Below are 27,036 nucleotides of genomic sequence, written 5' to 3' on the forward strand. Positions count from 1 at the left end.
ACGCAGGCCAGCTCCCTCAAAGATAGCATTCCAGGACACAGATATGAAGGCGGATGGGTGAGTTCTGCCTTTGTCCTGCGGTTTCTAATGTGGGAAACAAAGGCGGAAGAAAAATTATTAAATATCCTTATTAGCTATAGCCCATTGACAAGGCCTTGAAACAGGCAGAGTGACATTCTTCTAGGGACGCAAGGGCCTCTATGCTAATACTTTGCTAAGGGCAAAAGGCAATCTTATCCCAACGCCCAGGACCCTGTGAGTCTACTTTCACATATAAAAATTCTTTTGGAAACTTCCTTTATCTCTAAACACCCCAAAATATGTGTTGGTAATCAATCCCCCAAACATAGAGCCCACTGATAAACATTTGAAGGGTCTCGTGACTCAGGTTTTATAAGACAGTAATAAATGACCTTGTCCCAACAGCTAGCCCTCTCAAGGTCTTGGATACCTTGCTTCTGAAATTCCTTAGTCACTTAACACTACCCCCTCACCCCCTCCCAACCTGAAAGTGTATAATGGGCTGGCACCTCACAACCTCAGTGCAGCTCTTTCTTCCCACGGGTCCTGTCCCTGTGCTTTAATAAAATCACCTTTTTACACCAGAGAGGTCTCCAGAGTTCTTTGTTGACCGACAGCTTGGAACCCTAACCTTTCCTATGTCAGTTTCTGCTCTGGGTGAGGGTCCAAAGATCATCTTTCCCAACCTCCCTCAGAAGGTCTGTAGGCACTGGCTAGCCTCTGGGGCTGGGCTTAGGGCAGCCACTCAGCCAGCCAGTTCTCTTTGAAACACAAGCACAGCCAAGAGGGAAGAGGGGCAGGTGCATTACCACTGTGAAGACAAAAGGGAAAGGGTGGGTCCATCATGTGATGACCCCCACAGTGGACAGTGACAACAGTGGGTGGGTGGGCTGGAGCATATGTTCTTCTAAAAAAAAGGCGGGGGAGGACACCAGATAGGACTTGGGGGAGTAGGGTGCTTGGAGGGTAAGTCTCAGGGCTTCCAGTAAAATATCTCAACTGTTGAGGACCTAAAGTACCCAAGTCACTGGGTCCAACTTCCTCCCTCCCGTTAGACATAAAGATGGGGTGGGGAGGTCCACAAGAGGGGAGAGGCTGGTGGCCCCAAGTTTCACCCTCCTACTTGTCATCAGGTAATAAAAGTTACTCTGAGGTTGGGGCGCCTGGGTGGCTCAGTGGGTTAAACTTCGGCTTGGGTCATGATCCCAGGGTCCTGGGATCGAGCCCCATGTTGGGCTCTCTGCTCAGCAGAGAGCCTGCTTCCTCCTCTCTCTCTGCCTGCCTCTCTGCCTGCTTGTGATCTCTCTCTGTCAAATAAATAAATAAAATCTTTAAAAAAAAAAAAAAGTTACTCTGAGGTAAACCAGACCAAATGTCCCTCCTTCCACCACCAAGCAGTGGGCAAGCAGCTCCATCCCAGACGGACACCAACTACCCAAGAAGTCACACGTCAATCCCCCACCCACCCTGCTGGCGCGGCCACGTGAGGTCCAAGACACACGCGGTTTCCATACTAGCAAAATACTTTTATTATTTTATAATGATAAAAGAAGGAAAGTAAAGATTTCTTTTTGGTGTATACCAGAGTTAAGGGCAATAGAAGAATAAGGGAATTAATGGGATTTTTATGTACTTTGATGACAAAAAAAGTTAACAATACCAACTGTTTGCCATAAAACTTATCATACTCCCCCAAAACACATATATAAAGGATCATAGTTTTAAAATCTATAAAAGTAAAAAATATACAGTCAGAAACTCTAACGCTTATTTCCTCTTTAATATAAAATTGTAAACATTTATTTACACAAAGCAAATGTGTATAACAAAGTCCGAGCACCCTTCTTTTGAGTCATGGCTCCTGGAAGAGGGGATTTGCACTGAAGCAGAGACGTCTCTTCCCCTGACTCCCCAAAAACCAGATTCATAAATAAAGCCACGGGCAGCTCCCTGGGGGGACCCCAAGCATCACATTTTATTGCTCTGACACTGCAGCAAGAAGCCTGCTGTCTGTCTGGCGGCCCAAGGACTAAGGCAGGGGGCAGCCCTCCCCAGGAGGGGACAGAGGTGAGCAGCTAGAGGCAGACCAGGAGAGGAACAGGACCCATCACCAGCCTTCAGCCCTCTATTTTTGGTAGAAAACCCGCTGAAGTCACCCTCTTCCCCTTCAGATTGGGGAACTCACGCAGAGGGTGGAGTCTTCACTGGCTTTATGATTCATTCCCTTCTTTGAAAGCTAAATTCAGCATCTGGGAGGGCAAGGGAGGGCATTTAAAGGGGAAATGGCCCACACACCACCCAAGGTGGCAAATGGCTATTATAGAGAAGAGGATCTGAGGGTCCAAGTACCCCCAGCAAAGGCACTGCTGGTGCAGAATAATTACCCCTGTGTGCACAACCCTTCGTCCCCTCAAAAGCCACTCAGGCTGCCCACACAGATTATCTTCCCTGGCTCAATTCTTTACATAGGACACTCCTTGAATCATCTACTTTGAGACTCCAGGGAAATAAACACGGGGTTTCAGTTTGTTCCGAGACCACTCTGCATGGAAGCCACTCTTCTCAGTGTCCTCTCTGCTCTCCGACACTTTAAAAGGGTCTCACCCTGCACTTACCACTCTGCTTTCACTCTAACCCAAGTGCTCTCTCCATCTGTGTTGTCCAGAAACAGCCCACAGGGAATCCTGTTTTGTGGACTTTTAGCTTAGTCAAGTCCATAGACCTTCAGAGAGACATCCACTCAAAACCCGAGAAGGATGTATTAGTGTTATAAAGCCATTCTCTTCAAAAAGTGCAAGTCATCTGGCATGGGAGAGTGGCCAAAGTGGTGAAACCAAGTGGAATTCTCTCCTCCAGCCTGGCCTGCACCCCTCCCCCTTTGGGGCCCCCACACTCCCGGTTTTCCCTCCTTCCCCCGCACCCTTGCCTTCTGGGGAGGGGATGCCCTCCCACCTACAATGCTGGGGCTCCCTAAGGGATTTTAGTGACTCCCCACCAATCTGGTACACTGCCTTCAAGAGGTTTTCCAGTTGGGCTGGAGAGACAAAGAGGGGTGGCAGATAGGTCACGGGAACTGGAGACTAGGTGAGGACCTCTGTGCGCAGCTCAGCTAGGATCACCTTCCTGATACAGCAAATGCTAGTTTTCAAAGAAACTGCAGAAGGAGGGCAAAGACACAGACACAGGCACCCCATACATTCCATTTCAGCACATAGCCTGGGGGCTGGCAAGTCATGAGTGTCGACCCAGAGGGTGCAGCACTGTGGGAGGAGGAAGAAGGCAAGTGGCTGGAGAGGCCACATCTGTGTTCCCAGCGCTGCCACCTCGCGGCATCCTGTTCCTTTTTGGCACATACAGTCACAGGCTGCGCTGACAGAAATGACCTCCCAGGGACCCTCCCTATCCCCTGAAAAGAAGACAAAGAGCAGGAATAAGAAAGGCTCTTGACCACAAGGAAACCCTCAGTTCCCAATGCCAATCATTTTAAACCACCACCTATCCTAATCGGTCCTCAAATCTTTAAAAACAGTTTTTAAAATCTTTTCTATGCTACAAATTGCGAATGGTTCTGCTATACAAAGTTGCAACGAAACCTGTCCCCAGCCTTGGGGCAAGTGGCGAAATCTTGGATTAAGTCAACACGATGGCACACATCGTGGGGTTTCACCATCATTATTCTTGGGGTTTTTTTGGTCATTCAGATAGAAAACCTCCTGCAGAACCCTGTCCTGCTGTCCCAACACCAGGCAATGGATGCCAGCAGAGGGGCTGGGGCCAGCCCGACAGACCGCAACTGCTGGCTGGGAGCTGGAGGTGGGGGGGGGTCCCCGCAGACCCTGGCCAGGGCCCGCCTTGGCCCTGGGGCTCCAATCCCACCCCTCAGCCCTGTTCTCTGGGCCACGAGCTTTTGGTCCAAAGTAGTTGATATTTCTTGAATCTGAGAACAAAAATACAGGCTGTACAAACACTGAGAACACCGCAAACCCTCCAGTTACTGAGGCCCTAAAAGGTCATCCAAATCATTCATCCACTCTTCCGAAGTCCTGTTCTTCAGCAGGGAGTCAATCAGGTCGGCATCTCCAGCCATGCTGGCCAGCCCACTGGCCCCTGGCTGCCCGCTGTAGGCAAAGGGCAGCTCCTGGCCCGCGGTCCGCACAGGGTATGCCTGAGTGCAGTGCAGTCCCGCCCGGCCTCCCATGGGTGGTGCCGGGCTCTGGCTGAAGGCCCCCAGCTCAGGCCCACCGGGGCTCAGGCCCGGCAAGCCTGGTTGTGGGGCTCCCTGGGGAGGTGCTGGGGCGGGGGCACTGGTCCTCTGCTGCGCACTCACTGGGGGCAGCATGGACCCCGCCGCGGCTGCCGAGCTCATGGGGGCCATGGGCCTGCTGGGCATCGCCTGGGAGAACTGGGGGCTGGACATTTTCATGTGGGCCTGCTGCATGTGGAAACTGGAGGCTGCCGTGAAGGGGCTCACAGTGCTGCTCCCCGGGGTCTGGCCACTCAAGTTGGGCAGGCCCTGATGTGGCCACGAGGCGTTCTGGCCTCCCACAGTGGCTGACACCCTTGGCACCTGTGGCTTGGTTAAGCCAGAGTTCATAGTCCCCTTATTGTGCTGCTGGGAGAGGCTGGAGTTCCCCAGAGAGTTCTGCCCGTAGGCAGTGGAGACTGAGGAGTTCTGGCCCATGCTGGTCTGCCGTGCGATGTGGGCATGTCCATTGGTGGCCTGTGGCGGTGGCTGGGCAACAATCTGGGTGATGCCGGAGGCCATGCCGTAGAGACCGCCCTGCGGCAGGCTTTGGGAACCAGTGAACTGAGCCACACCCCGGTCCTGCGGGCCTGAGTTTGAAGGGAGAGAGGAAACTGAAGTGTGTCCAGGGCCCATTGGCATCAGATTCCCAGCCTGAGGGAACCCTCGAGGACAGCTGGAGTTAGATGGCCCCAAGTTGTTCATGCCAGGCACAGCACCAGAGGACCCTAGAAGGCAGAGAAGAGCCAGTCAATCGAGCTGGCATTTCTGGGCCCACTGCCACCGAGAGGCTCTAGGACTCCAGCTGCAGGCACTGTTCTCTGGCGTAAAAGGCCAAATCAGAACACCAGGTATCTTAAGGTCAGTGGACCCTCAAAGAAGACGGCCCTGTGGGCCAAAGGGGAGCAGGTTTCCCACAGGGTGGAATGGAGGCCAGTCTGGAGCAGTAATGAATTTAAGACCAGCTCAGAGGAGGGGGCCAAAGCCCAGGGCGGGGGAAGCCAGGAGACTCAATGATTCACCCGTGAAAGGCCCACTCTGTTTCTGCTCCGTGGGAGCTCCACGCCAGCACGGCAGACTCCAAGACAGATACGGCCCAGGGTCTGCCTCGGGGAGGCAAAGGCTGTGGTATGACAGGGTGGTAACAACAGCTGGCGGGGCAGGGGACCAGAGGCTCAGTGCCTTGGAAGATCTGGGGACGGCTTCAGAAAAATGGTGACAAAGACATCGGGTTTTCAAAGGGCTGAACTGAAAAACTGATTTCAACAGTTTGGAGAAACGGAGTATTCTAGACAGAGAAGCGAGTGTGAAAATGCCAGAGTTACAAGAGGTGGTCTGTGTGGGGAGCTCTGTGGCTGGGGGTATGGGGAGGGTGTCCCCACAGGCTGGGGATACAACTGGACAGAGAGCTGTGGCCAGACTCAGGGAAGCTGAGGGGGCCATGTCAAGGGCAGGAATGCAGGACAACAGGGCAAGTAGATGGCAACAGGGGTTCCAGGCCCAGGCAGCGGTTACTCAGATCACTCAGGCGAGAAGTATATGAGCTGCTGGCACCGTCGGGGTGAAAGAGGGAGGGTGTGAGGTCCTCTCATATTCCTGGAGGGATGGCCAAGCAAAGGCTGTCAGGTTCCCGAGCATATCTAAGATATGACAGCTGAGACCTCAGAGTGCTATCTGCCTGTGACACCAAAGTGAGCTGACAGGAAGAAAGAGAAGCAGCAAAAAGGCCACACAAACTACCCCAAGTCTCTCCTTAACTGGAAAATAAGAGGGTCCCTTTTTGAAGGCACATCACAGCAGAAACAAAGAACTTTCTTAAGAATTACAGAACCCATTTCCTGTTGATTAGCTATCCTCCAGCCAGAAATAATTTTACTTCAAAAGACGGCATGGCCAGAGTGCCCGCCAAAGTGGTCTGCCCCTGTGACCCTTTCCCCCTGACCCTGGGCCTGCAGGCTCCACTGGCACACTGATGTTTACACAAGCCAGTTGATCTAGTTAGCCCCTAGTAGGAAGCCATGCAGACAGCAAGAGCCACCCACTGCGTCCTGTGCTGCCTGAGCTGCCTCCGCGGTCCCCTCACCTGGGAACTGTCCAACCTGCTGGGGGAAGGTGCTCTGGGATGGGTCCTGGTACTGGGGAGGCGGGCGTGTCAGGTGCCGCTGAAACTGCTGCTTCTCCTAGAAAATGCCAAGGATGGAAGAACAAAACAATAAGACCCACATAAAACAAAAACAATAGAGTCAGAGCAGAAAAAAGCACACCCCTATGTTTGTTACTCATGGATGTGTTCCTGTGGACACAATGCTTGTGGTTTCATTTGGGGGATTTTTAATAAACTGTGTGAAACAGAACAATGGCACAGATCTAAGGAGCAATGATTTAAAAAAGAAAACAAAAACAACGGTGGTGTATTGGTTTAAAAAAAGTTGGGCAGGGAGCGCCTGGGTCGCTCAGTCGGTTGGGTATCCCACTCTTGGTTTCGGCTCAGGTCATGGTCTCAAGACCGTGAGATGGAGCCCTTTATCAGGCTTGGAGCTGGGCATGGGGCCTGCTTAAGATTATTTCTCTCCCGCTGTCCCTCTCCCAAAGTTGGGAGGGCAGATCAGGCAATTGCGAATCAAAGCCACAATGCCATACCACTTTACGCCCACCAGGATGGTGAGAACCAAAAAGACAAGTACGGGAAAGTTGAAGAGAGACTGGTGCTCTCATGCCACTGTGGGCATGTAAAATGACATGGCCGCTTGGGAGAACAGTCTGGCAGCTCCTTACAGGGCACCAAGTAAGAGCTACCACAGGACCCAGTGATTCTTGGAATACACTCAACAGAGCTGAAAACCTCCAACCATAAGAAGGGGGAACAACCCAAATGTCACCAATCGGTGAATGGATAAATCAAACAGAGCTTATCCACACAAGAGTACTGCTCAGCCACGGGAAGAAGGGAAAAACTGGTGTGAACCACAACACAGGTGGTAAGCTTTTTTTTTTTTTTAAGATTTTATTTATTTATTTGACAGAGAGAGAGATCACTAGTAGGCAGAGAGGCAGGCAGAGACAGAGGGGGAAGCAGGCTCCCTGCTGAGCAGAGAGCCTCATGTGGGGCTTGATCCCAGGACTCTGAGATCATGACCTGAGCTGAAGGCAGAGGCTTAACCCACTGAGCCACCCAGGTGCCCCAGTAGGCAGTAGCTTTTAATGGGCATATGGCTTCTTTTTAGGGGCTGAAAACGGATGAAATCGACTGCGGTGATGGTTGCACTCCTGTGTGAATATAGTGAAAACCACTGAATTGTACATTTTAAATGGGTGGATTCAAGGTCACATGACTCGAGTCCCAATAAAGCTGTTATTTTTAAAAAATGGCAGAACTGAGGCAGAGATGTGGGCTTTAAAGTCATTCTCAATCACCTTTGTCTTCTGGGTAGCTGCTTCTTCTCTTATGACTTTAAAGATGGAATCTGAAATCCTGAGCACTGCTGTCACCTTGGTGTTTGTGCACCAGACTTGGGGACTGAGCAGGTGAACTGCAGGGTGTGGGGTGGGTGGGTGGGGCTTGGTGGGCCTGATTCTAGAACTCGAGGGCCGCAGGGACATTTCCATTTCCCTGTGTCATATTCTGGCTCATCACAAACTACGCTTACAACAAAGCTGGATCCCACATTGAACGAGGAGACCAAGGAGCTTACTGCTCTGGCAGCTGCAGACACAGGACATGGATAAACATCCCTAACAAATATAGTTTAAGCCACAGAGTTGCCTTCATGAATCCCCACCAAGTGATATGAAAGCTGCTTCTGACACAAGCTACCACTGCCTGAGAAACGCCACACTCCTGAGAAGGGGTTGAAAAGGGCAAGGGGGGGGGGCACCTGGGTGGCTCAATCGCTCAAAGGGAGTCTGCTTGAGTCTCTCGCTCTAAAATAAATAAATCAATCTTTAAAAAAAAATTTAGGGGCGCCTGGGTGGCTCAGTGGGTTAAAGCCTCTGCCTGCGGCTTGGGTCATGATCCCGGGGTCCTGAGATCGAGCCCCATGTTGGGCTCTCTGCTCAGCGGGGAGCCTGCTTCCTCCTCTCTCTCTGCCTGTTGCTCTGTCTACTTGTGCTCTCTGCCAAATGAATAAATAAATAATCTTAAAATAATAATAATAATAATAATAATAAAAGATTTAGAAAGGGCAAAGGACACACAGCAGGCCCCCACACACACGCACGCACACACAGCGGGTCTGATGGCTGAGCAGCGACACTGAAGGCAGGTGAAGATGCAGTTGGCAAGGGTCGTCCTCCCCTCTCGCTTTACCTGTTCCGCCAGAAGGTGCTGCTGCCTTTGTAAAAACTGCTGTTGCTGCAGATGTTTTTGCTGCTGCTCTCTCTGTTTCTGCTGGTCCAAAAGCAAGTGATGCTGCTTCATGACTGCCGCCTGCTGCTGGCTGCTGAGATAGGGGGCGCTGCTGCGCGTGCTGGCGGAGGATGCAGCAGGCGGCTGGCTCCCCACGCCACCAGCTGGGGCAGCGACAGGGATGCTGGGCGGGTTCTGCTCCTGTGAGCGCAGAGAAGGGGGGTCTCAGGTCGGGGGCACACAGTGGAGTCTATAAGCTTCTGCCCACCGCCCTCTACCCAGTCACTGCAGAGCCAAGGGCACATGTCCTCCAGGGCCAGGTGGAGAGGCGAACACTCGCGTATCCCCGCACAGCAAAAAGCAGCGTAACCAGTGGCAAAGACAAGACTTGACATCTAAGCCCGTCTATTCACACGCATGACTCCCGGTCGGCAGCCGGAGCTTCTATATCCTCACTTTCTGGAATGCGTGAGTATAGATGGGCCCCCAAAGGAGGAACGCTCTGCCGGATGGAGACAAGGTGTTTCAAGCGGGCCAACCTCACATCCCCAGCCATGGGGCTGTCCCTGACCTGTCTGAAGCCGTACCACGTGTTTGTCTGTGTAGAGCATTTTCCTGGGATCAGACTGCTGGGCTTTTGTCAGATACGCTCACAAAATACTGAATATCAGCGAGTACTTGAATAAATATTCTCAATTAACACAAAGGGTAGAAGTGAGAGTCCTGTCAGAGGCTCCACAGTATTATCCCGTCATGACTTACATTTAAAAGGGGAGAAATACGGGCGCCTGGGTGACTCAGTGGGTTAACCCTCTGCCTTTGGTTCAGGTCATGATCTCAGGGTCCTGGGATTGAGCCCCGCATTAGGCCCCCTGCTCAGCGGGAAGCCTGCTCCACCCCCCTCTCCCGCCTGCCTCTCTTCCTACTTGTGATCTCTGTCAAATAAATAAATAAAATCTTGGGAAAAAAAATAAAGAAAAAAAGGGGAAATTTTAACTTGAAAAGGGAAAAAGGGAAAAAGCAATGATCATTTAAAGGATCTCAACTTTCCAGTCCTGATGAGCCTGGACATTTCATTCTTACAAGAGTCTAATCTTCAAGCAGATGCACCGAGGTAATTTGCTCACCAGCCCCCCACCCCAAGTTTCCAGTCTCAGGCTCCCAGTGCTTTGTGAGGCGCTAAGCACTGGCAGTTGTCACACTCTTAAGGATGCTCCCAGGGGCTGTGCAGAGCTTCCTGGCTGGCAGCGGCAGCAGCAGCATCAACATTTACATGCATGCACTCCTGCTGGGAGATGCCCAACCTGCTTCCAGTTTGGGGCAATTAGAAATAACGATGCAATGAATATCCTGTATCTAACTTTCCTATTTTTTTAGGGATTGTTTCTTGCAGGGGTATAATGTTTTAATGCTTACAAACAATTTTATGGCTTAAGAAGAATATCTAATGCCAAATTACTTCCCACCAGCACCAGGCCTATGTATACACCCTCCTCACCAGAGGGACATTGACTTCCCAATTTTTATCATTACCAACACTGGGATTTTAATTTTTAAAATTTCATAAATCCACACCGGAAGCCGCAAGGGTACTGGCCTCAGGCTTCCTTATAGTCATGAAGACCCAGTGACAACAGGGTACACCAACATCAGGGCATGTCTCAAAACTGTGGCCACATGACTGGTAACAAGTATCAAGAGAACTACATGTCCGGACACGAAGGACAGTCTGGGACACGCCGTGGAGGGAGAAAACAAGTGCGCTCCCCTCTGTCCTGGAGGAAGTTGGGGGAACACGCTATCACCATGAGAAGGTTGCCAGGGAAGAGACATCTTCGAACACATTTGACCATGAGGAGAAATGCAAACAGTGATCATGGTAAGACTGGTGCTTGACCATTCTCCACCCTTCAGAGCTACGTGACTCTGCCAGGCTGCACGGGGTTTAAATCTTAAGATACTTTGTGAAGATCTGAAAGGTGGTTTAAAATAAAAAAAGGCAAAGCCTCTAAGAAGCACATCAAGTGTGACCGCTACCTGCAGAGCACAGACCACACCTGACTGAATTTACGCTGCATGGCAGGCAGGAGAACTCAATGCCTCCGCCCAGGTGCCCGGTGATGTCTCAAACATATGGATACTTTAAACCAAGTTACACCAGGGAATTCTACCTTATTTTTGCTTATTTAAAATTGAGCCCACTTTGCTCAGCCGATTTTCTCCCTCCAGGGACTCAAAGGCCAAGGGCAGCTGCTCCCTGTCTCCCTCTCGCTGACCGCAGGGGTACACAGTGACAGAGAGGGAAGCCGCGAGCTCACCTGGTTAGGTGGAACCAGTGACCGGAAAGGCATGTTTCCTGGCTTTGGTTTCATCAGAAACAAGGAGTTCTGCTCATTGCTCAGATGAGGCAGCTGCTGGGGAAGGTAAGCCATGACGGCGGTCTTGCTCTGGCCGGACGCAGGGCCGCCTTGCCCGCAGTCGGCTTTGTAATGAGACAGGGGTTTGGTGTTGCCATAGTCCAGCACCGAGCCCTGGCTAGGCACGGTACTCTGATTCAGGTTACTTGATGGTGGGTGACTCAGCAGGTTCACGTGGCCAGCCTGGAGGTAGGGGCCTCCGGGCCGCGGGGAGCTCTTGTTCACTCCAGGCATCATGAGGAGTTTGGGGCTGGTAAAGTCTTGCTTGTAGCCAGGAGGGCTGGCAGGCTTCTCCAAGGGATAAGGGACGTTCAGGGGGCTGTGGGAGGGGCCTGTCTGCTGCCATGGGGACATCTGGCCTGGGGTTGGTGCGGAGGTGGCCGGCTGTGGGTTTTGGAGCATCTGCTCGCGCTTCTGCTTGGCAGCAATCTGCTGCAGCTGGTGGGCAGAGGACAGCTCCGAGGCCCCTCCCGGGCCCTGGCTGGGCAACACCACACCAGAGAGGGCTCTTGGGGCATTCTGGGCCTGCACTGATGCCGGCATCAGGGTGGGACTGGGGTTGTCGGCCCCGGGCTGACTAGAGGCGTGGAACAGAGGTTGAGCGCCCCCCAGGCTGGGTGACTCTGTGCTGCCAGGGCCAGCTGAAGGCCCCATAAAGGTCTGTCCTGCAGACCCAGCCCTCACTTGTGGAGAGCCTAACTGTTCTTGTTCGAAGGCTGCCGGAGAGAATTCTGTCTTAATATTAATGTCCTGTGCCAATGGGGTCTGTGTGGCCGACCCAGATGACTCTGGGTCTTTCTTTTCTTCAAAGTCCTCATTAAACAGATCCTTCATGTCTTCATCGGGCACTGACCTGTTCAGCTCCTCGATAAGCTCCTTCCACTCCTGCTCGTTAAGGTTGAGGTCAGGCATGAGGTTGCTCTGAGATATGGAGCCCCCGGCCCCTGCGATCATGCAAGGCAAGTCATCGACGGGCTCTTGCTTTAGCTCTTTATTCAGGCTCAGAGGAAAGGGCTCCCCAGGGTTGCTGCCCCCGTTCAAGTGGAGGCTCGCATCTGCCAGACACTTCTTGCTGAGGGAGTCCAGCCCCAGGGAGTGCTTGCTGCCGGCCTGCAGTGCCTCAGTGCCGGGCTTGTCAGGCTGCCCCAGAGGGGAGGCCGGGGGCAGGCCATTGGAAGCAACGGCTACACCCAGAGGAGCCTCACGCCGGGTCTTCTTGTGTCCAGGAAAGAGGTCTCCATAGCCATTCTGCTGCTCGCCATTCTGAGGAGAGGTGGTGCTATCAAGGTTCCTCTTCACCGTATCATGGAGATGCTACAAAACACAGACAAGAGGGACGTAAGAAACAGCATCATGTAGGAGGCCCCTCCATGCCTGCTGGTGACGTCAGTCTGGGCCCACATCCCATAGCACTCTAATAACTGTGCTTGTCCAGCTCATGCTCCCTCCACTCCCACTTCCCTTCTCCAAGGTCCCTCGGCTGGGCGTGACTCCCAACCACTACCTGCGCTCCGGGAAAGCGAGCCCGCGTCAGCACATGGGTTCCTGGCTTCTGGGGCCCTCTCTTCCCACAGGAAGCAAGCCTGATGCTGCCCATAGTCGTCTAGTCGGAGAGTGTGCCCAAGAATGGAGCCGATGAGAAAGAACCAGAAGATACAGATCCATTCTCCAGGGTGCTACCTAAGTCCGGGTTGTACAGGAGACCATTGCCCCTGGACTTTTCACTTTGTGGAACCAAAGAATTCCTCCTGTGTTTAAGCTGATTTAACGCGGATTTCTATCGCTTTCCACAGGAAGGAGCCCTGGTTGCTAGGGGCTCCTTCTCAGGCCTCAGTGGGGGCAGTTCACGAGTACCAGGCCACGCTTCCTGCCCTGCGCAGCCTCTGGAGGAGCCATTGCCTGGCCCCATCTCTTCTCCCTAGGCAGGGCTGCTCCCATGTGCCCACCCTCCTCCCTGCGGCAGGCCAAGCAGCTTCTAATCCCCTGTGCCTAGTCATGAGCCCCAACAAACCCCACTTCTTATCAGAAGCATTCCTCTGAGCATAGCCAGTCTGCCTTACACCGCTGTCCTTGCTTCCCCCTCTTCTCCTCAGAGGGTTTGTTCAGCTAACCTTCCTAACTGTCCACCTTGTGCGGGGGGGCAAGGGCTATGTGCAGATCAAGACAAAAGTGGTGGTTGCAGTGGAATTCATGTACCACAGGACCCAAGCAGACACGGCTACAGAAGACAGAGGCCCCCCAGAAAACAGCTGAGCAATTGTGCCCTGAGACGGGGCTCCAGATACAGGGGTTTCGTGAAGAGAACGCTACAACGAGAGTGGGGAGGAGAGAAGGTGGTATCGTTCCACTCCTTCCTCAGCCTCGTTTTCAGCTCCCGGGACAGGACTCCTCCAAGTGGAGGTGCCTACACTTAGCTCTTAACAGGGTACTGCTCCTTTCCAGGCTTACTTTGGTTACATTTTTGTCCTTCACCCTTCCTCCCACTGACCCTAAGCATCCACACCACGCTATTTACATAGTTCCGAATGGTAGCTTTCATTGTATCTTTAAATAGCCACCAGAGGAGTGGTAGCACCTAGAACTCCAGACCGCTGTCCTCCGGCTATGGAGAAGGGCCACACAGACCCAGCACAGCAGCCCGAGGAGCCTGCGTGCGTGAGCACTCTGACCCGGACTCCTGCCTAGATACAAATGTGCAACGAGTAAGGAAACAAGGAGGGCAATTTTCTCAATCTGGAGTTCCAATTCCATTGCTCCCTTGCCTTTGTTTATCCCCACGTCAAGACTTTCCACTTTCTTTCCTGTTAAAGCCCACTGCACAGGGCTCTATAAATCCTGGCTGAGTCTGTATTTCTCTAAATCCGTGTCTGGGTACCTACGTTAGCTCCTAAACACTTAGGGATACTCAATAGGTGGAACGGTAGGGCAGAGGTGTAAGCTGATCCTAGGACCCTACAAGACGACAGTGGCCTTCCTTTCATGTGGGTTCTTCTGCCTCATGCTGCCACCTAGGGGCGGGAGCGGGGAAGGGACCCATGCTCTTAACCTGGACCTTTCTAAGATCTACTGTTGGGAAGTTTCCTTTGGGGAAGTCAATTCATAGCCATTTAATCCGTCACAAGGAAATCAAAAAGAGTTCATTTTTCCTTGGATTTTTAATCTTTCTATTATTTCTTTTTGGAAAATCATTTGTTCCTCACTGTCAGCTTGGGGCCATCTGTGAACCTGGGAGCTCAGTTTTCCACTCTCCTAAGGGGGAAGATGGAAATCTAGAAGGTCAGGACACTTGATGAGTCAGCTGGTTGTCCCAGATTAGAAACAGAATCTTTCTTTGCCTGAACAATTATAAAAGCCACCACTCCCTCTTTCAATATCTGCATGCAAACAGCTGCAGACAAGTTCCAAAGGAATGACTCAATTTTGCAATCCCAATACTTTTGGCCAAAGGAAACAGTCATTTTCTCAACTGCTCACAAAGTGTACCTGGGATGATGTAGGCAGGGGTGAGGAGTGTGGAATGTGTTGGCCCTGGCAGATTTTTCAATCTGGAGCATTTGCAGGAATGCCTGATATGTGCAGGCCCCGGCAGAGGAAGACGAAGATGGGTAAACTATGGAGACTAACCTCCAGGATTTTACAAGAGTGGGCAGACACCCTGAACGGATTATAAATTATATAAGAATAAACAGTGTAAGAGACATAAGGCACCCAAAACTGGCTGCCATGGATAAACACACGAGCTTGCTCTCAGCGGATCTGGTACTTGTGGGTGCTCAGTGCAGAGGCTCCCGTCCTAACCATCAGGGTTCCAGGAGGATCTGGTCCTGGACAACATGATCTGGTGTTCATTTCCTTTGCAAGGGGGTTTTGTTAAAGGGTACCAAGTGCCTGATGCTAAGCTGGAGGCCCTGCATGCTCACCAAGTCTTCCACCAAAGGACTCTGCAGGCCTCTGCCACCCACCACTGAAGTTCCAGTGCACTTTCTGGTCAGACTAACCACAGGCTAACACCTGTACTCTTGCACTGAGCTAACAAACACGTGTGGCTGCTTAAGACAGGGGTGGCTCTCTCCTCCATATCCCTTACGTGGGCAGTTACCTGGGGGCAGCACCAGTGCTTTCTGCTCCTTCTCAGGTCCTCTTTTCCTCAGTCATCCTCCTATCAGCCAAACACCACACCCCCACCCCCACCTGGAGAGTCAGTACCCTGACCCACTGCAGTATGGGTTCCATCCTCTGGGGATGCTGGGTGGGGATGAGTCGAAGGGAGACTTTAGGGCTGTGTTCCCTGAGGCCAGCAAAGACCTTGGTGCTGTTAAATGCAGCCCACAATTTCAGTCTTTCCCTCCATCATCTGCCTCTTAATAATTCCCTGCATTTTTTTAAAAAGATTTTATTTATTTATTTGACAGACAAAGATCACAAGTAGGCAGAGAGGCAGACAGAGAGAGAGGGGGAAAGCAGGCTCCCAGCCGAGCAGAAAGCCCGATGCGGGGCTCGATCCCAGGACCCTGGGACCATGACCTGAGCCGAAGGCAGACGCTTTAACCCACTGAGCCACCCAGGCGCCCCTCCCTGCATTTTCAAGTTCTCTATCCTATTTCTTTACCACACTATCTTGCTTTCTCTTCTACTTTTCTGGTTGTTTCTTCTAGTCTCCTTTGAGATAGGTCTCCCCTTCAAATGAGTATGGGAGTCCTCTTTTTTTTTAATTTTTAAAAAAGATTTATTGATTCATTTGAGAGAGTATGCATGAGAGTGTATGAGCAGGGGGGAGGGGCAAGTGGAGAGAGAAAGCCCAAGCAGACGCTTCACTGAGCACAGAGCCCAACAAGGGGCTCACTTCCATGACTCATGAGATCATGACCTGAGCCGAAGCCAAGGATCGGACACCCAAATGAGCCACCCAACTGTCCCCTCTTTTATTCTATACACACTCTGATCTTATCTACTCCCATGGCTTCAAATTCCTAAGACTGAACATCACACTCAGAATAGACCCAACTGCCAGGGATCAAGTGCTGATATATCAGCCCTCACCCTCTATCCAACCTCCTTTTCCATGCTCCCCACAGTACAGCACACTGAGTCACACCAGCCTTCTTACAGTTCCTCAAATGTGCTGTCTGCCTCAGGGCCTTTGCACTTGTTCTCTTTTCCCAAAATACTTCTTCCCCATCTCCCTAGGAGCATATAATTTGGGCCCCTCATCTCCTAAAAGTCATAGAATGACTATTTTCCAACTCTCCAACCTATCTCCTTGTTAAGTCCCCCATGGAGGCACTCATGTGAATAAGCCGAGCTTCCCCCATTAGAATGAAAAGCAGAGACCCACTACCTAGAACAGTGCCTGGCACTCAATAAGTATTTGTGAATGAATGTGCTCCTACCCACCATGTCGACAGAGCTCCAGACCCCTGCCTGTCCAACCACCCACCTGATGTGCAGGGTGTGCCACAGATAATCCAGACTTAATCTGTCCCAACCTGAAGCAGCCTCTCCCCATGTCCCATTTTCCTTTCTCTGTTCCTGTCCCCAAGTGTCACTACCATCCACCTAGTCATATAAACCAGAACCAGAGACCAGCTCTAGCCCCTTCTTTTCCACTCCCTGCATCCAATCAACACCCTTGTCCTGCTGAGCCCACCTCCTCAGCATTCTTGGATCTATCTACACACTAACTTCTCTTGCTTGAATCATTTCAACCACGTCTACAGCCAGGCTCCTTGCAATCTCTGCCCTCAACTACATTCCACACTACGGTCAGAGTGACTGCATTGAAGGGCAAATCTGATCCTGTCCCTCTCCTCCTGAAAGCTCTTCAATGGCACCTCGTTGCCCTTAGGTCTTGGTCACCCTGAGCTCAGCTCCACAGTCCTCCTGGCTTCGACACTAGTTTTAATTCTCCACAAACTTTCCCACCACACCCATGCTGTACACCAGTGCTACAGCTCCCTGGAGTGCTGCCAAAGTGTAGGCTGAAACATACAAATCCTTGACTTTAAAAGGCAGCAATTCAACCTAATACCATGCTCACTTTTCCTTCTCCCCTATGTTCTTTTTGTACTCTGTATGGATACTCAGGAACCCTGACTGTTGGTGGAAAAGACCATCTCCAGGTAAAGTCGACCTACTTTCAGGCACCATTCAAGATTTCATTGATTTGAGGGACAGTGCGGGAAATCCATGTTGAGTAGCAACCTCGGGAAGGCTTGAGTCTGAGCCAAATGCCACAGAGCCAATCATTACTTCCTCAGTGGCCTTGCTGACTGCTCAGTACCTGCCCCTAGCTATTCCTCATGGTGTCAGAATCTCACGCAACCTTCAAAGGCATGCTGTGAAGAAGGATCACTGGTCCTGCCTTCCAGCAGATGAAAAGTCAGATTGCATGATGCTTCCCAAGGCGGGATGCACTGGGGCTCAAAGGAAGGGAAGGGTCTGCTGCTGAGCCTCCCTCCTGGCAGGCCCACCTCCCTTCTGGTCTGACAGGGTCCAGGTCAACTCTGCTGCCACCTGTGAGGCTGAGCGAGGCGTCTGGTATGAAACCCAGGCAGCAGGGAGTGTGTCAGAGCTGCAAGCTGTGAAAGGAGCACCTCCGCTCTGCCAAGCATGAAGAAGCCCATCAAGGTGCTGTGACCAGAAAAACGGGCCATGCAGTGAGGAAATCACACATACACACTAAAGAAAAGGAAAGATTTCACAGAACTAAATATAACCTGCTTCTAAAGATTCCCACTTTTTTTTTTTTTTTTAAGATTTGATTTATTTATTTGACAGAGACAGAAACACAGCAAAAGAGGGAATACAAGCAGGGGGAGTGGGAGAGGAAGAAGCAGGCTTCCCACTGAGCAGGAAGCCAGATGCAGGGCTTGATCCAGGATGCCAGGATCACGACCTGAGCTGAAGGCAGACACTCAGTGACTGAGCCACCAGGCACCCCAAGATTTCCATTTTTTCTTTTTTTCTTTTTTTTAAAGATTTTATTTATTTGAAAGACGGAGATCACAAGTAGGCAGAGAGGCAGGCAGAGAGAGAGAGAGAGAGGGAAGCAGGCTTCCTGCGGAGCAGGGAGCCCGATGCGGGGCTCGATCCCAGGACCCTGAGATCATGACCCGAGCCAAAGGCAGCAGCCCAAACCACTGAGCCACAGGCGCCCCTTCCATTTTTTCTTAAAGGTTTCTTTTTATTTATTTGAGAGAGAGAGAGAGATCACAAGTAGGCAGAGGGGGGAGAGGGAAGCAGGCTTCCTGCTGAGCAGAGAGCCCGATGCGGGGGCTCGATCCCAAGACACTGAGATCATGACCTAAGCCGAAGGCAGAGGCTTAACCCACTAAGCCACCCAGGTACCCCGAAGATTCCCACTTTTAAGATATTATTTGTCTTCATAGTTTGAAATCACCAGCAATTTTGAAGGATGGTAAATACTACAGAGATCAGTAAACACTACTCTTTCCCACTGAATCCACCTAGAAGAACATGCTGAAAATGGAAAGTTCCGAGAAATGCATTTTCCAGAAAACTTTATACTCTGGGGTCCAGACATTTTTGCCATAATTTCTTTAATGTTTTATTTTTAACGAATTATAGGTTCCTGTATCAACTATACTCAAATTTAAAAAATTTAAAAAAGTATTGAGGTTCACAGGACATTGGAAAGAGAGTACAGAGAGGTCCTATGTATCCTTCCACCACTTTTCCCAGAGGTATCCCCATGCACTGCTCATTCACAAGATCCTACTATTTGCCAGACACTGCCCTACACAAGTTGAGCACAAAATAACTGTAAATTCTGATAAGCACTTGGTTTTTACTGTATTCTAGGCAGGGCACTGGGTCCTGGGATAAAAAAGACAAATAAGGCATAGTTCCTGCTCCCACTAGCTGGGATGAGATGGTGGAGCGATGGAGGCAGGACAGAGTATTACGGGTGGAAGGAGAGGGGGGCACCCGAGTTAGGTACTAAAAGAACAAAGAAGTCATCCAGAAGAAGGGGGCAGGCATTCCAGGCTGAGAGGCATACGCAAGGATATGCAAACAAACACTGAGAGTAGGAGTGGACAGAAGGGAGGCAAGCAGAAAAAATGAGTCGTAGTTGAATGTTGCTCAAGTGTAAATGGCACAACAGGAAGTGCTGAAAGTCAGGCTGGGAACGGACACCAATGGCTCTGAAATGTTATTTAATAATGTGAGGTTTCAAAAAATACACAAAATGAGAGAGTACAGTACACTGAACCCTCATGCGCCCCTCACCCAACTTAAACGACTCTTAGTATTTGGCCATTTTGTTGCATTTCCACCTCCCTATTGCCACCCCCCAAATTGGATTATTTAAGAAACAAATCCTGGGCATAATACCATTCAACTCACAAACACTTCAGTATGTATCTCTGAAAAGTAAAAACTCTTAAAAATATACATGGGTGTATGATATCCCAATACCATTATCACACCTAAAAGATTAATAATTATTTTTTTAAAGATTTTATTTACTTATTTGACACAGAGAGAGACAGCGAGAAAGGGAACACAAGCAGGGAGAGTGGGAGAGGGAGAAGCAAGGAGCTTGATGCAGGGCTTGATCCCAGACCCTGGGATCATGACCCAAAGTGAAGGCAGATGCTTAACAACTGAGCCACCCAAGCTCCCCAACTTTAATAATTATTATCACCACCTCAAACACATTAGGATGGCTACAATCCAAAACAAACAAACAAACAAAAAAACCGAAATAACAAGTGTTGGCAAGGACATGGAGAAACTGGAACCCTTGTGCACTGTTGGTAGGAATGAAAATAGTGCGTCTGCTATGGAAAACAGTTTGGTGGTTCTTCAAAAAATAAAAACCCAGATATACCATATTAGTCAGCAATATCATTTCTAAAAGAATTCCATTTCAAAAAGCACTGAAAGCAAGGACTTGAACAGATAATTTGTAGACCGTGTTCATAGCTGCGAAATCACTGTAGCCGAAAGGTAGAAGCAACCCAAGAGTTCACCAGTGGATGAATGAATAAACTCCATACAATGGAATATTATTTAAATGCCTTAAAAAAGAGAGACATTCAGGGGCGCCTGGGTGGCTCAGTGGGTTAATCCTCTGCCTTCGGCTCAGGTCATGATCTCAGGGTCCTGGGATTGAGCCCCACATCGGGCTCTCTGCTTGGCAGGGGGCCTGCTTCTTCCTCTCTGCCTCCTCTCTGCCTGTGTCTCTGCCTACTTGTGATCTCTGTCTGTCAAATAAATAAATAAAATCTTTAAAAAAAAAAGAATTCCATTTCAAAAAGCACTGAAAGCAAGGACTTGAACAGATAATTTGTAGACCATGTTCATAGCTGCGAAATCACTGTAGCCGAAAGGTAGAAGCAACCCAAGAGTTCACCAGTGGATGAATGAATAAACTCCATACAACGGAATATTATTTAAATGCCTTAAAAAAGAGAGACATTCAGGGGCGCCTGGGTGGCTCAGTGGGTTAAGCCACTGCCTTCGGCTCAGGTCATGATCTCAGGGTCCTGGGATCGAGGCCCGCATCGGGCTCTCTGCTCAGCAGGGAGCCTGCTTCCTCCTCTCTCTCTCTGCCTGCCTCTCTGCCTACTTGTGATCTCTCTCTATCAAATAAATAAATAAAATCTTAAAAAAAAAAAAAAAGAGAGACATTCAGACATGTGCTACCATACAGCATAACCCTGAGGACATTATGTCAGGTGATAAAAACCCGTCACAAAAAGACAAATACTGTAGAATTCCACTTATGCATGGTACCTAGAGTCATCAAATTCAGAGACAGAAAGGACAATGGTGGTGTCTGGGGGCTGTGGGGAGAGGGAAGTAGGCAGCTAATGTTTCTGTTCTGCAAGATGAAAAGAGCTATGGAGACGGATGGTGGTAGTGGTTGCACAAACAACATGAATGTACTTAATACTAGTGTGTATACTTAAAAATGGTTAAGCTAGTAAATTTACACACACACACACACACACACACACACACACATACACACACACATACACGTGTTGTTTTTTAAGAGGGAGATGGAGAGAAATAATCCCAAGCAGGCTCCATCCATAGTGTGGAGCCCAACACGGGGCTCGATGATACATCCCTCTCAGATCACGACCTGAGCTGAAACCAAGTCATATACTTTTTTTTTTTTTTTAAGATTTTATTTATTTATTTGACAGACAGAGAGCACAAGTAGGCAGAGAGGCAGGCAGAGAGAGAGGAGGAAGCAGGCTCCCCGCTGAGCAGAGAGCCCGATGCGGGGGCTTGATCCCAGGACGCTGGGATCATGACCTGAGCCAAAGGCAGAGGCTTTAACCCACTGAGCCACCCAGGCGCCCCCCAAGTCAGATACTTAATCAGCTGTGCCATCCAGGCACCCCTTGTTTTATTTTAGTACAATTAAAAAATTTTTTTAATTCCTTATTATCATTCTGTAGGCCAGCAGTGTTCAAGTTTCCCTGTCTTAAGATCTTTCCGAGACTAACAAAATAACTCCTTTATTATGGCAAACTTCAAACACACACTAAAATAGGGAGAAAGCAGAATGACCCTCCATGCACTCACTGCCCCAGTGAAACAACGCCCAGCCCATTTTGTCTCATTCATACCCTACCGCTGGGCTAACAGCAATCACATCATTTCTCTTTATATAGTTCAGCATGCATCACTAAAATATGAAAGTTCTTCGAAAAATGACCACAAAATCATTAGTGAATGTAAAAAAAAAAATCAAATTGTGGCTACAGTTTGGTTTACTCAAGTCAGGATCCAAAACACTGCATCTGGTTGACATGCTGTTAGGACTTCTAGTACATAACAATTCTTTCTCCCTTTCTTAATTTTGCCACTTATTTGTCAAAGACACTTAGTCCCTTGTCCTGTAGCATTTTCCATTTCCACCGTTGGCTAATTGTACGCCCACCCAAAGGTGTCATTTACAAGTTCTTCTATCCTCTGTATTTCCAGTAAACTGATAGAAGCTTGATCGGATTCAGATTTTTTTTTTTTTTACACATAAAAACTTAAATGTGATGTAACAGATGAAATCAGACTTGCATTATTATTATTTTTTGAACCTGCATTTTTATAAGTTATCTCTAATGCCTCTGTGGTAAATACACTTTAGGGAGGGAGGACACAGCCAGAGCAATCACCAAGGAGGAGAATACAGAAATAGTCCGTGAAAGAGATGGGGGTCGGAGAGTGGGCATGAGGAAGAAGAGAGGATTTCAGAGTTGGGAGGCGGAATTCAGCCTGAAGACTGATCTTATATTGGGGTTGAGGAAGAAAGAAGTTTTTCTCTAGTTTGGGCACACAGGTAAGACAGAGAACAAAGGCAAGGCAGGGTTTTGGTGGGGGAAGGTGACAATTTAGTTTTAGCCATGAGGCTAGACCATTCAGGTAATGTCCAAGAGGCAGTGAATAACACTGATGATGAGTCCAGGGGGAAGACTGTCACCAGCAACGTGTGCAGCTGAAATTATGAGCACAGATCCAATCACTCAGAAGAGTGACATAATGAAGATGGAGCACAAGGGAGAATGCTGGGTTAAATACATCCAAAAGGTCCCGAAGGATAAAAGCTGAACATGTCCACTTGGTCAGAACATGTCCAAAAGGTCACTCACTGATGCCACTGTCCAAAGCAGTTCCAGAAGGCTGACTGGAGTAAAAATCCTTGACTTCCAAAGTAACTGGGAAGCAAGTAAAAAGAGTATGAATTGTTCTTTCCCAAGTGTAATTTATTTTTAAAATATTTTATTTATTTATTGATGCAGAGAGAGTCAGAGAGGAACACAAGCAGGGGGAGCAGGAGAGGGAGAAGCAGGCTTCCCACCAAGCAGGGAGCCCGATTTGGGGCTCAATCCTAGGACCCTGGGATCATGACCTGAGTTGGAAGACGGATGCTTGATGACCGAGCCACCCAGGACTCCTCCCCCAAGTTTAATTTTAAAAGGGAGATAGACAGACACAGTAGATTAACCTATTGCTTGGATGGGAATTGGGGGGGAGGCATTGATGGATGACAGCTAGGATTGTGGGGCTTTTCTGGGGTGAGGTAATGTTCTAAAATCTGTGTTGATGGTCAGACAATTCTGTGGATAAATGTAAAAGCACTGAAATGTATGTGGGAAATGTAAGGCAGATGTGCTAACCACTACACTATGGAACCTATATATGGGAAATGAATTTAAATGGGTGAAAATGTACAGTATGGAAACTGGATCTCAAAAAAAGGTCAAAAAAAGTGAGGAAAGGGCACCTGGGTGGCTCAGCTGGTTGTATCCAACTCTTGATTTCGGTTCAGGTCAGATCTCGGGATCACGAGACCAAGTCCCACATCGGGCTCCATGATCGGTGGGGAGTCCGCTTGAGATTCTCTCTCCCTCTCCCTCTGCCCCACCCTACCCAGCTCATGCACTCTTTCTCTCTCTCAGGAAATAATAAATAAATAAATAAGTTAATTATTATTTTTTTAAGTGAGGGAGAGAGACCAGGTAGCCAGAGAGGGTCAAAGAAGGGTTATTTTGGAATAATACTTGAGCTCACTTAAAGAACAGCAGATAAGGGGTGACTGGGTGGCTCAGTTGGCTAAGCAGCAGCTGCCTTTGGCTCAGGTCATGATCCCAGGGTCCTGGAATTGAGTCCCACCTTGGGCTCCTTGCTCAGTGGGAAGCCTGCTTCTCCCTCTGCCTGCTCTGCCTGCCACCCGCCCCCCTCACTTGTGTGTGTTCTCTCTCTCTCGATGACAAATAAATAAAATCATAAAAAAAAAAAGAAAGTATAGCAGATAATTATCTATTAGACCAGATCTATAAAATCCTCTGGAACTCTGTGATACTGTGCAATCAGGCATTCACAGATAAATATGAAAAAGATGCACCATGAACAACTGAAAGCATAAACACCAATATCTTCTCCTGCACAAGGCGATCCTGACTTACTGAGGGGCTGTGCTTGAGGCTGTGCACGTAAGGATGATACTCTTCCCTTCCCAAGCTGTGCCCTCCACCTGGGTTCTCTATCCCATTCTCATTCCATCCATCTCCCTGTTTACCAGGTCTCCCCCCGACCAAGCATTTATTTGCAATGCTCAGTACCCCTATCTTTTAGCCCCCATCCTACTCTACATTTAGCTCTGGGTTAAGGGGATAGCTAAACTGGGTTCAGATCCTGCTCTGGTTGCCTAACAGCTGTGTGCTCACATGCAAATTAACAGCATCTCGAGAAGCTCTGGTTCCTCATCTAAAGAGGGGCTGGCGGGGGGTGGTGTGAGGAGGACAGTCACTTCCTGGGGGAGCTGTGAGGCACATTCCTACTGCTTAACCAGGCAGCTGATAACATTCTCACCCTTCAGCCAATCCCCTTCCTTCACTTTGGAGCTTCCTCAAAGATGGGTCTCTACTTTGCCATATGTGCCAAGGTGACCTCCTGGATCTTAAATCCAAAGGACACTTTTAAACTATATCTGCTTGACCCTTCTGAGGCACTTGAACTCTGATGACCATGCCTCTCTTCTCTAAACATGTTCCTCCCTTAAGGCCCAAGAGACAGTTCTCTGGACCTGCCTCCAAGGCTCTTTGCAGGCTGCTGCTTCGCATGCTTCCCCTTTCCCCCTTTCCACTGCTGTCTTCTCCCAGGTACCCCATCCACACTCAGGGCCTTGGCCACAGCCCGACAACCTGGCACAGAGTGGTCTCTCAAATATTTACTGAGTGAACATTTCCTGGATCTTCATCTTTTTTTTTTTTTTTTAACATTTTATTTGCTTATTTATTTATTTGAGAGAGGGGGAGCACACAAGCAGTGGTGGGGGAGGGACAAGAAGACTCCCCGCTCAACACAGAGCCCAGTGAGATCCCAGGACCCTGAGATCACGACCCGAGCTGAAGGCAGATGCTTAACCCACTGAGCTACCCAGGTGCTCCTGGGGTCTTCATCTTTGTGCCCAGCTCTCTCTCCTGTGCTCTAAACTCACGTATTTGACTGTAACCAGGAATCTCCACACAGATATCCAACAGGATGTCCTCCATACCTGGCTCTTCCTCTCAAGCTCCCTCTCTCAGTGCACACTTCAATCCTTGCCCTTTCCTGACTCTACGTCCTAAATCAATCTCCAGTGAGATCTCTCCACATCACCACCACACCTCCCTCTTAGTTGAATGCCTTGTTTTTTAAAAAATAGATTACTGAAATAACTTCATGCTGATCTGATCTATTTCTATTCTCTCTCTGTTCCAACCCACCCCTTATGTTGTTACCAAGCCATCTCTATAAAACACGTATTTGAACCACTTTACATCCCTTATTCCCCCCTCACTTACAGATCAAGCTCAAATTCCTTATTCTGGCACCAACAGCCTGTTTGATCTGATCCCAATGAGCCTTTCCACTTAATCCCCTGCCATTCCTGTTGGGCCCCAACTTTCAGTGAACTTCTTTCAGGGCTGAGAATATACCTCTAGCCTGGTGATCTCCTACTAAACTTTAAGGATTTAGCACAAACATCAACTCCTCTGTAGTATTTTTTTCCCTGGCCACTTACCCCACACCTGGTCAAGTTCCTTATTCCATCCTTAGTGCTCTAACAAAGGATTTTATATAAAAAGTATACTCCACGTTCAAGGTAAAGCATGGAACCACACTGAAAATACACACCGACCTACTTCTCTGCATCTTGCCCCATCTGTGGAGGACAAGAACCTTGCCCTCTCCACCCCCAGTGCCAGCAAGTTACAGGTGCCCAACAACCATTTCCAGATGAAGCCTCCCTCCTGCCCCATTGATCCCCTTCATGGACACTCTACTGTTCTTTGGCTGCCAGCACATCTGTCTTTCAGTTTCATGGGCTATCTGTGCCCAATAATGGAGACAGTTCTAGTTTGCTTAATCTTCACGACAGCCTCTGGGGTCCATGCTGTACCATTACCCCAATTTCAAGATCAAGGCACCAAGGTTTAAAGCAGTCAAAGCATTTGCAAAAGTGAGCACGAAACCAAGATCTGAACAGATTTATTTAATTCAAAGTAATTTCCCAAAGTCCAACTTATGTGGCCCCATCAAATGCGCCTCTTTTTCATCACAAAACTTCTTAAAGTCTTCACTTTTCTCTTCTCTCCCTCCTCTCTGAGAGGAAAACATCCCTCCTTGCAAGTATTAACAGCTTTCAGCTGCACCTTCTTACTCCTTCTGGACCTGTCTCATCTGAGAATTCTCTTCAAATTATCCCCCTCCAGGGGGCACCTGGGTGGCTCAGTGGGTTAAAGCCCCTGCCTTCTGCTCGGGTCGTGATCTCAGGGTCCTAGGATCGAGCCCCGCATCGGGCTCTCTGCGAGGCAGGGAGCCTGCTTCCTCCTCTCTCTCTGCCTGCCTCTCTGCCTACTTGTGATCTCTGTCTCTGTCAAGTAAATAAATAAAATCTTAAAAAAAAAAAAAAAAATTATCCCCCTTCAGGGCACTTGGTTGCCTCAGTCAGTGCAACATGTGCCTCTTGAACTGGAGGTCATGAGTTCAAGCCCCACAATGGGTATAAGCTTACTTAAAAAGAAAAAAAAAAATGCCCTTCCCAGCTCAAAAATAATTTCAACATGGAGATGCCTGGGTGGCTCAGTCAGCTAAGTGTCCGACTCTTGGTTTCAGCTCAGGTCCTGATCTCAGGGTCCTGGGATGGAGCCCCATGTTCAGCTCTGAGCTCAGCGCAGAGTCCGCTTCAGATTCTCTCTCCTTCCCCTTTTGCCCTCCCCTCCCCCAACTCACATACACGTTCTCTAAAGTAAAACCTTTAAAAAATTTTTCATTTGTAAACAAACAAAATCAATGTTTTGTTTAGAGCAGTGGTTTCTTTTTTAAGATTTTATTTGACAGAGAGAAACACGAGTAGGGGGAGTGGGAAGGAGCCCGATGTGGGGCTCGATCCCAGGACCCTGGGATCATGACCTGAACCAGAAGCAGACGCCTAACTGACCAAACCACCCAAGTGCCCCTCATGATCTTATTCGATGTATTCT

At 49.3% G+C, this 27,036-nt stretch overlaps 1 protein-coding gene across 2 annotated transcripts in view; it reads right to left on the bottom strand.

Annotated features, from left to right (window-relative positions):
• Window positions 1-1,526: 1,526 nt before the first annotated feature.
• MAML1 (mastermind like transcriptional coactivator 1) overlaps window positions 1,527-27,036 on the bottom strand; it is a 45,293-nt gene continuing 19,783 nt past the window's right edge. For both annotated transcript variants that reach the window (XM_082723552.1, XM_082723553.1), the window contains 4 exons: window positions 10,928-12,340; window positions 8,571-8,810; window positions 6,348-6,444; window positions 1,527-4,992 (listed from right to left, as the gene is read on the bottom strand). In XM_082723552.1, the coding sequence (XP_082579678.1) occupies window positions 4,013-4,992; window positions 6,348-6,444; window positions 8,571-8,810; window positions 10,928-12,340 (2,730 nt within the window). In that variant the 3' untranslated portion in view covers window positions 1,527-4,012. The remainder of the gene's footprint in view (window positions 4,993-6,347; window positions 6,445-8,570; window positions 8,811-10,927; window positions 12,341-27,036) is intronic.

Source organism: Mustela nivalis (genome assembly GCF_964662115.1).
Source record: "Mustela nivalis genome assembly, chromosome: 3".
NCBI classification, from domain to species: Eukaryota; Metazoa; Chordata; class Mammalia; order Carnivora; family Mustelidae; genus Mustela; species Mustela nivalis.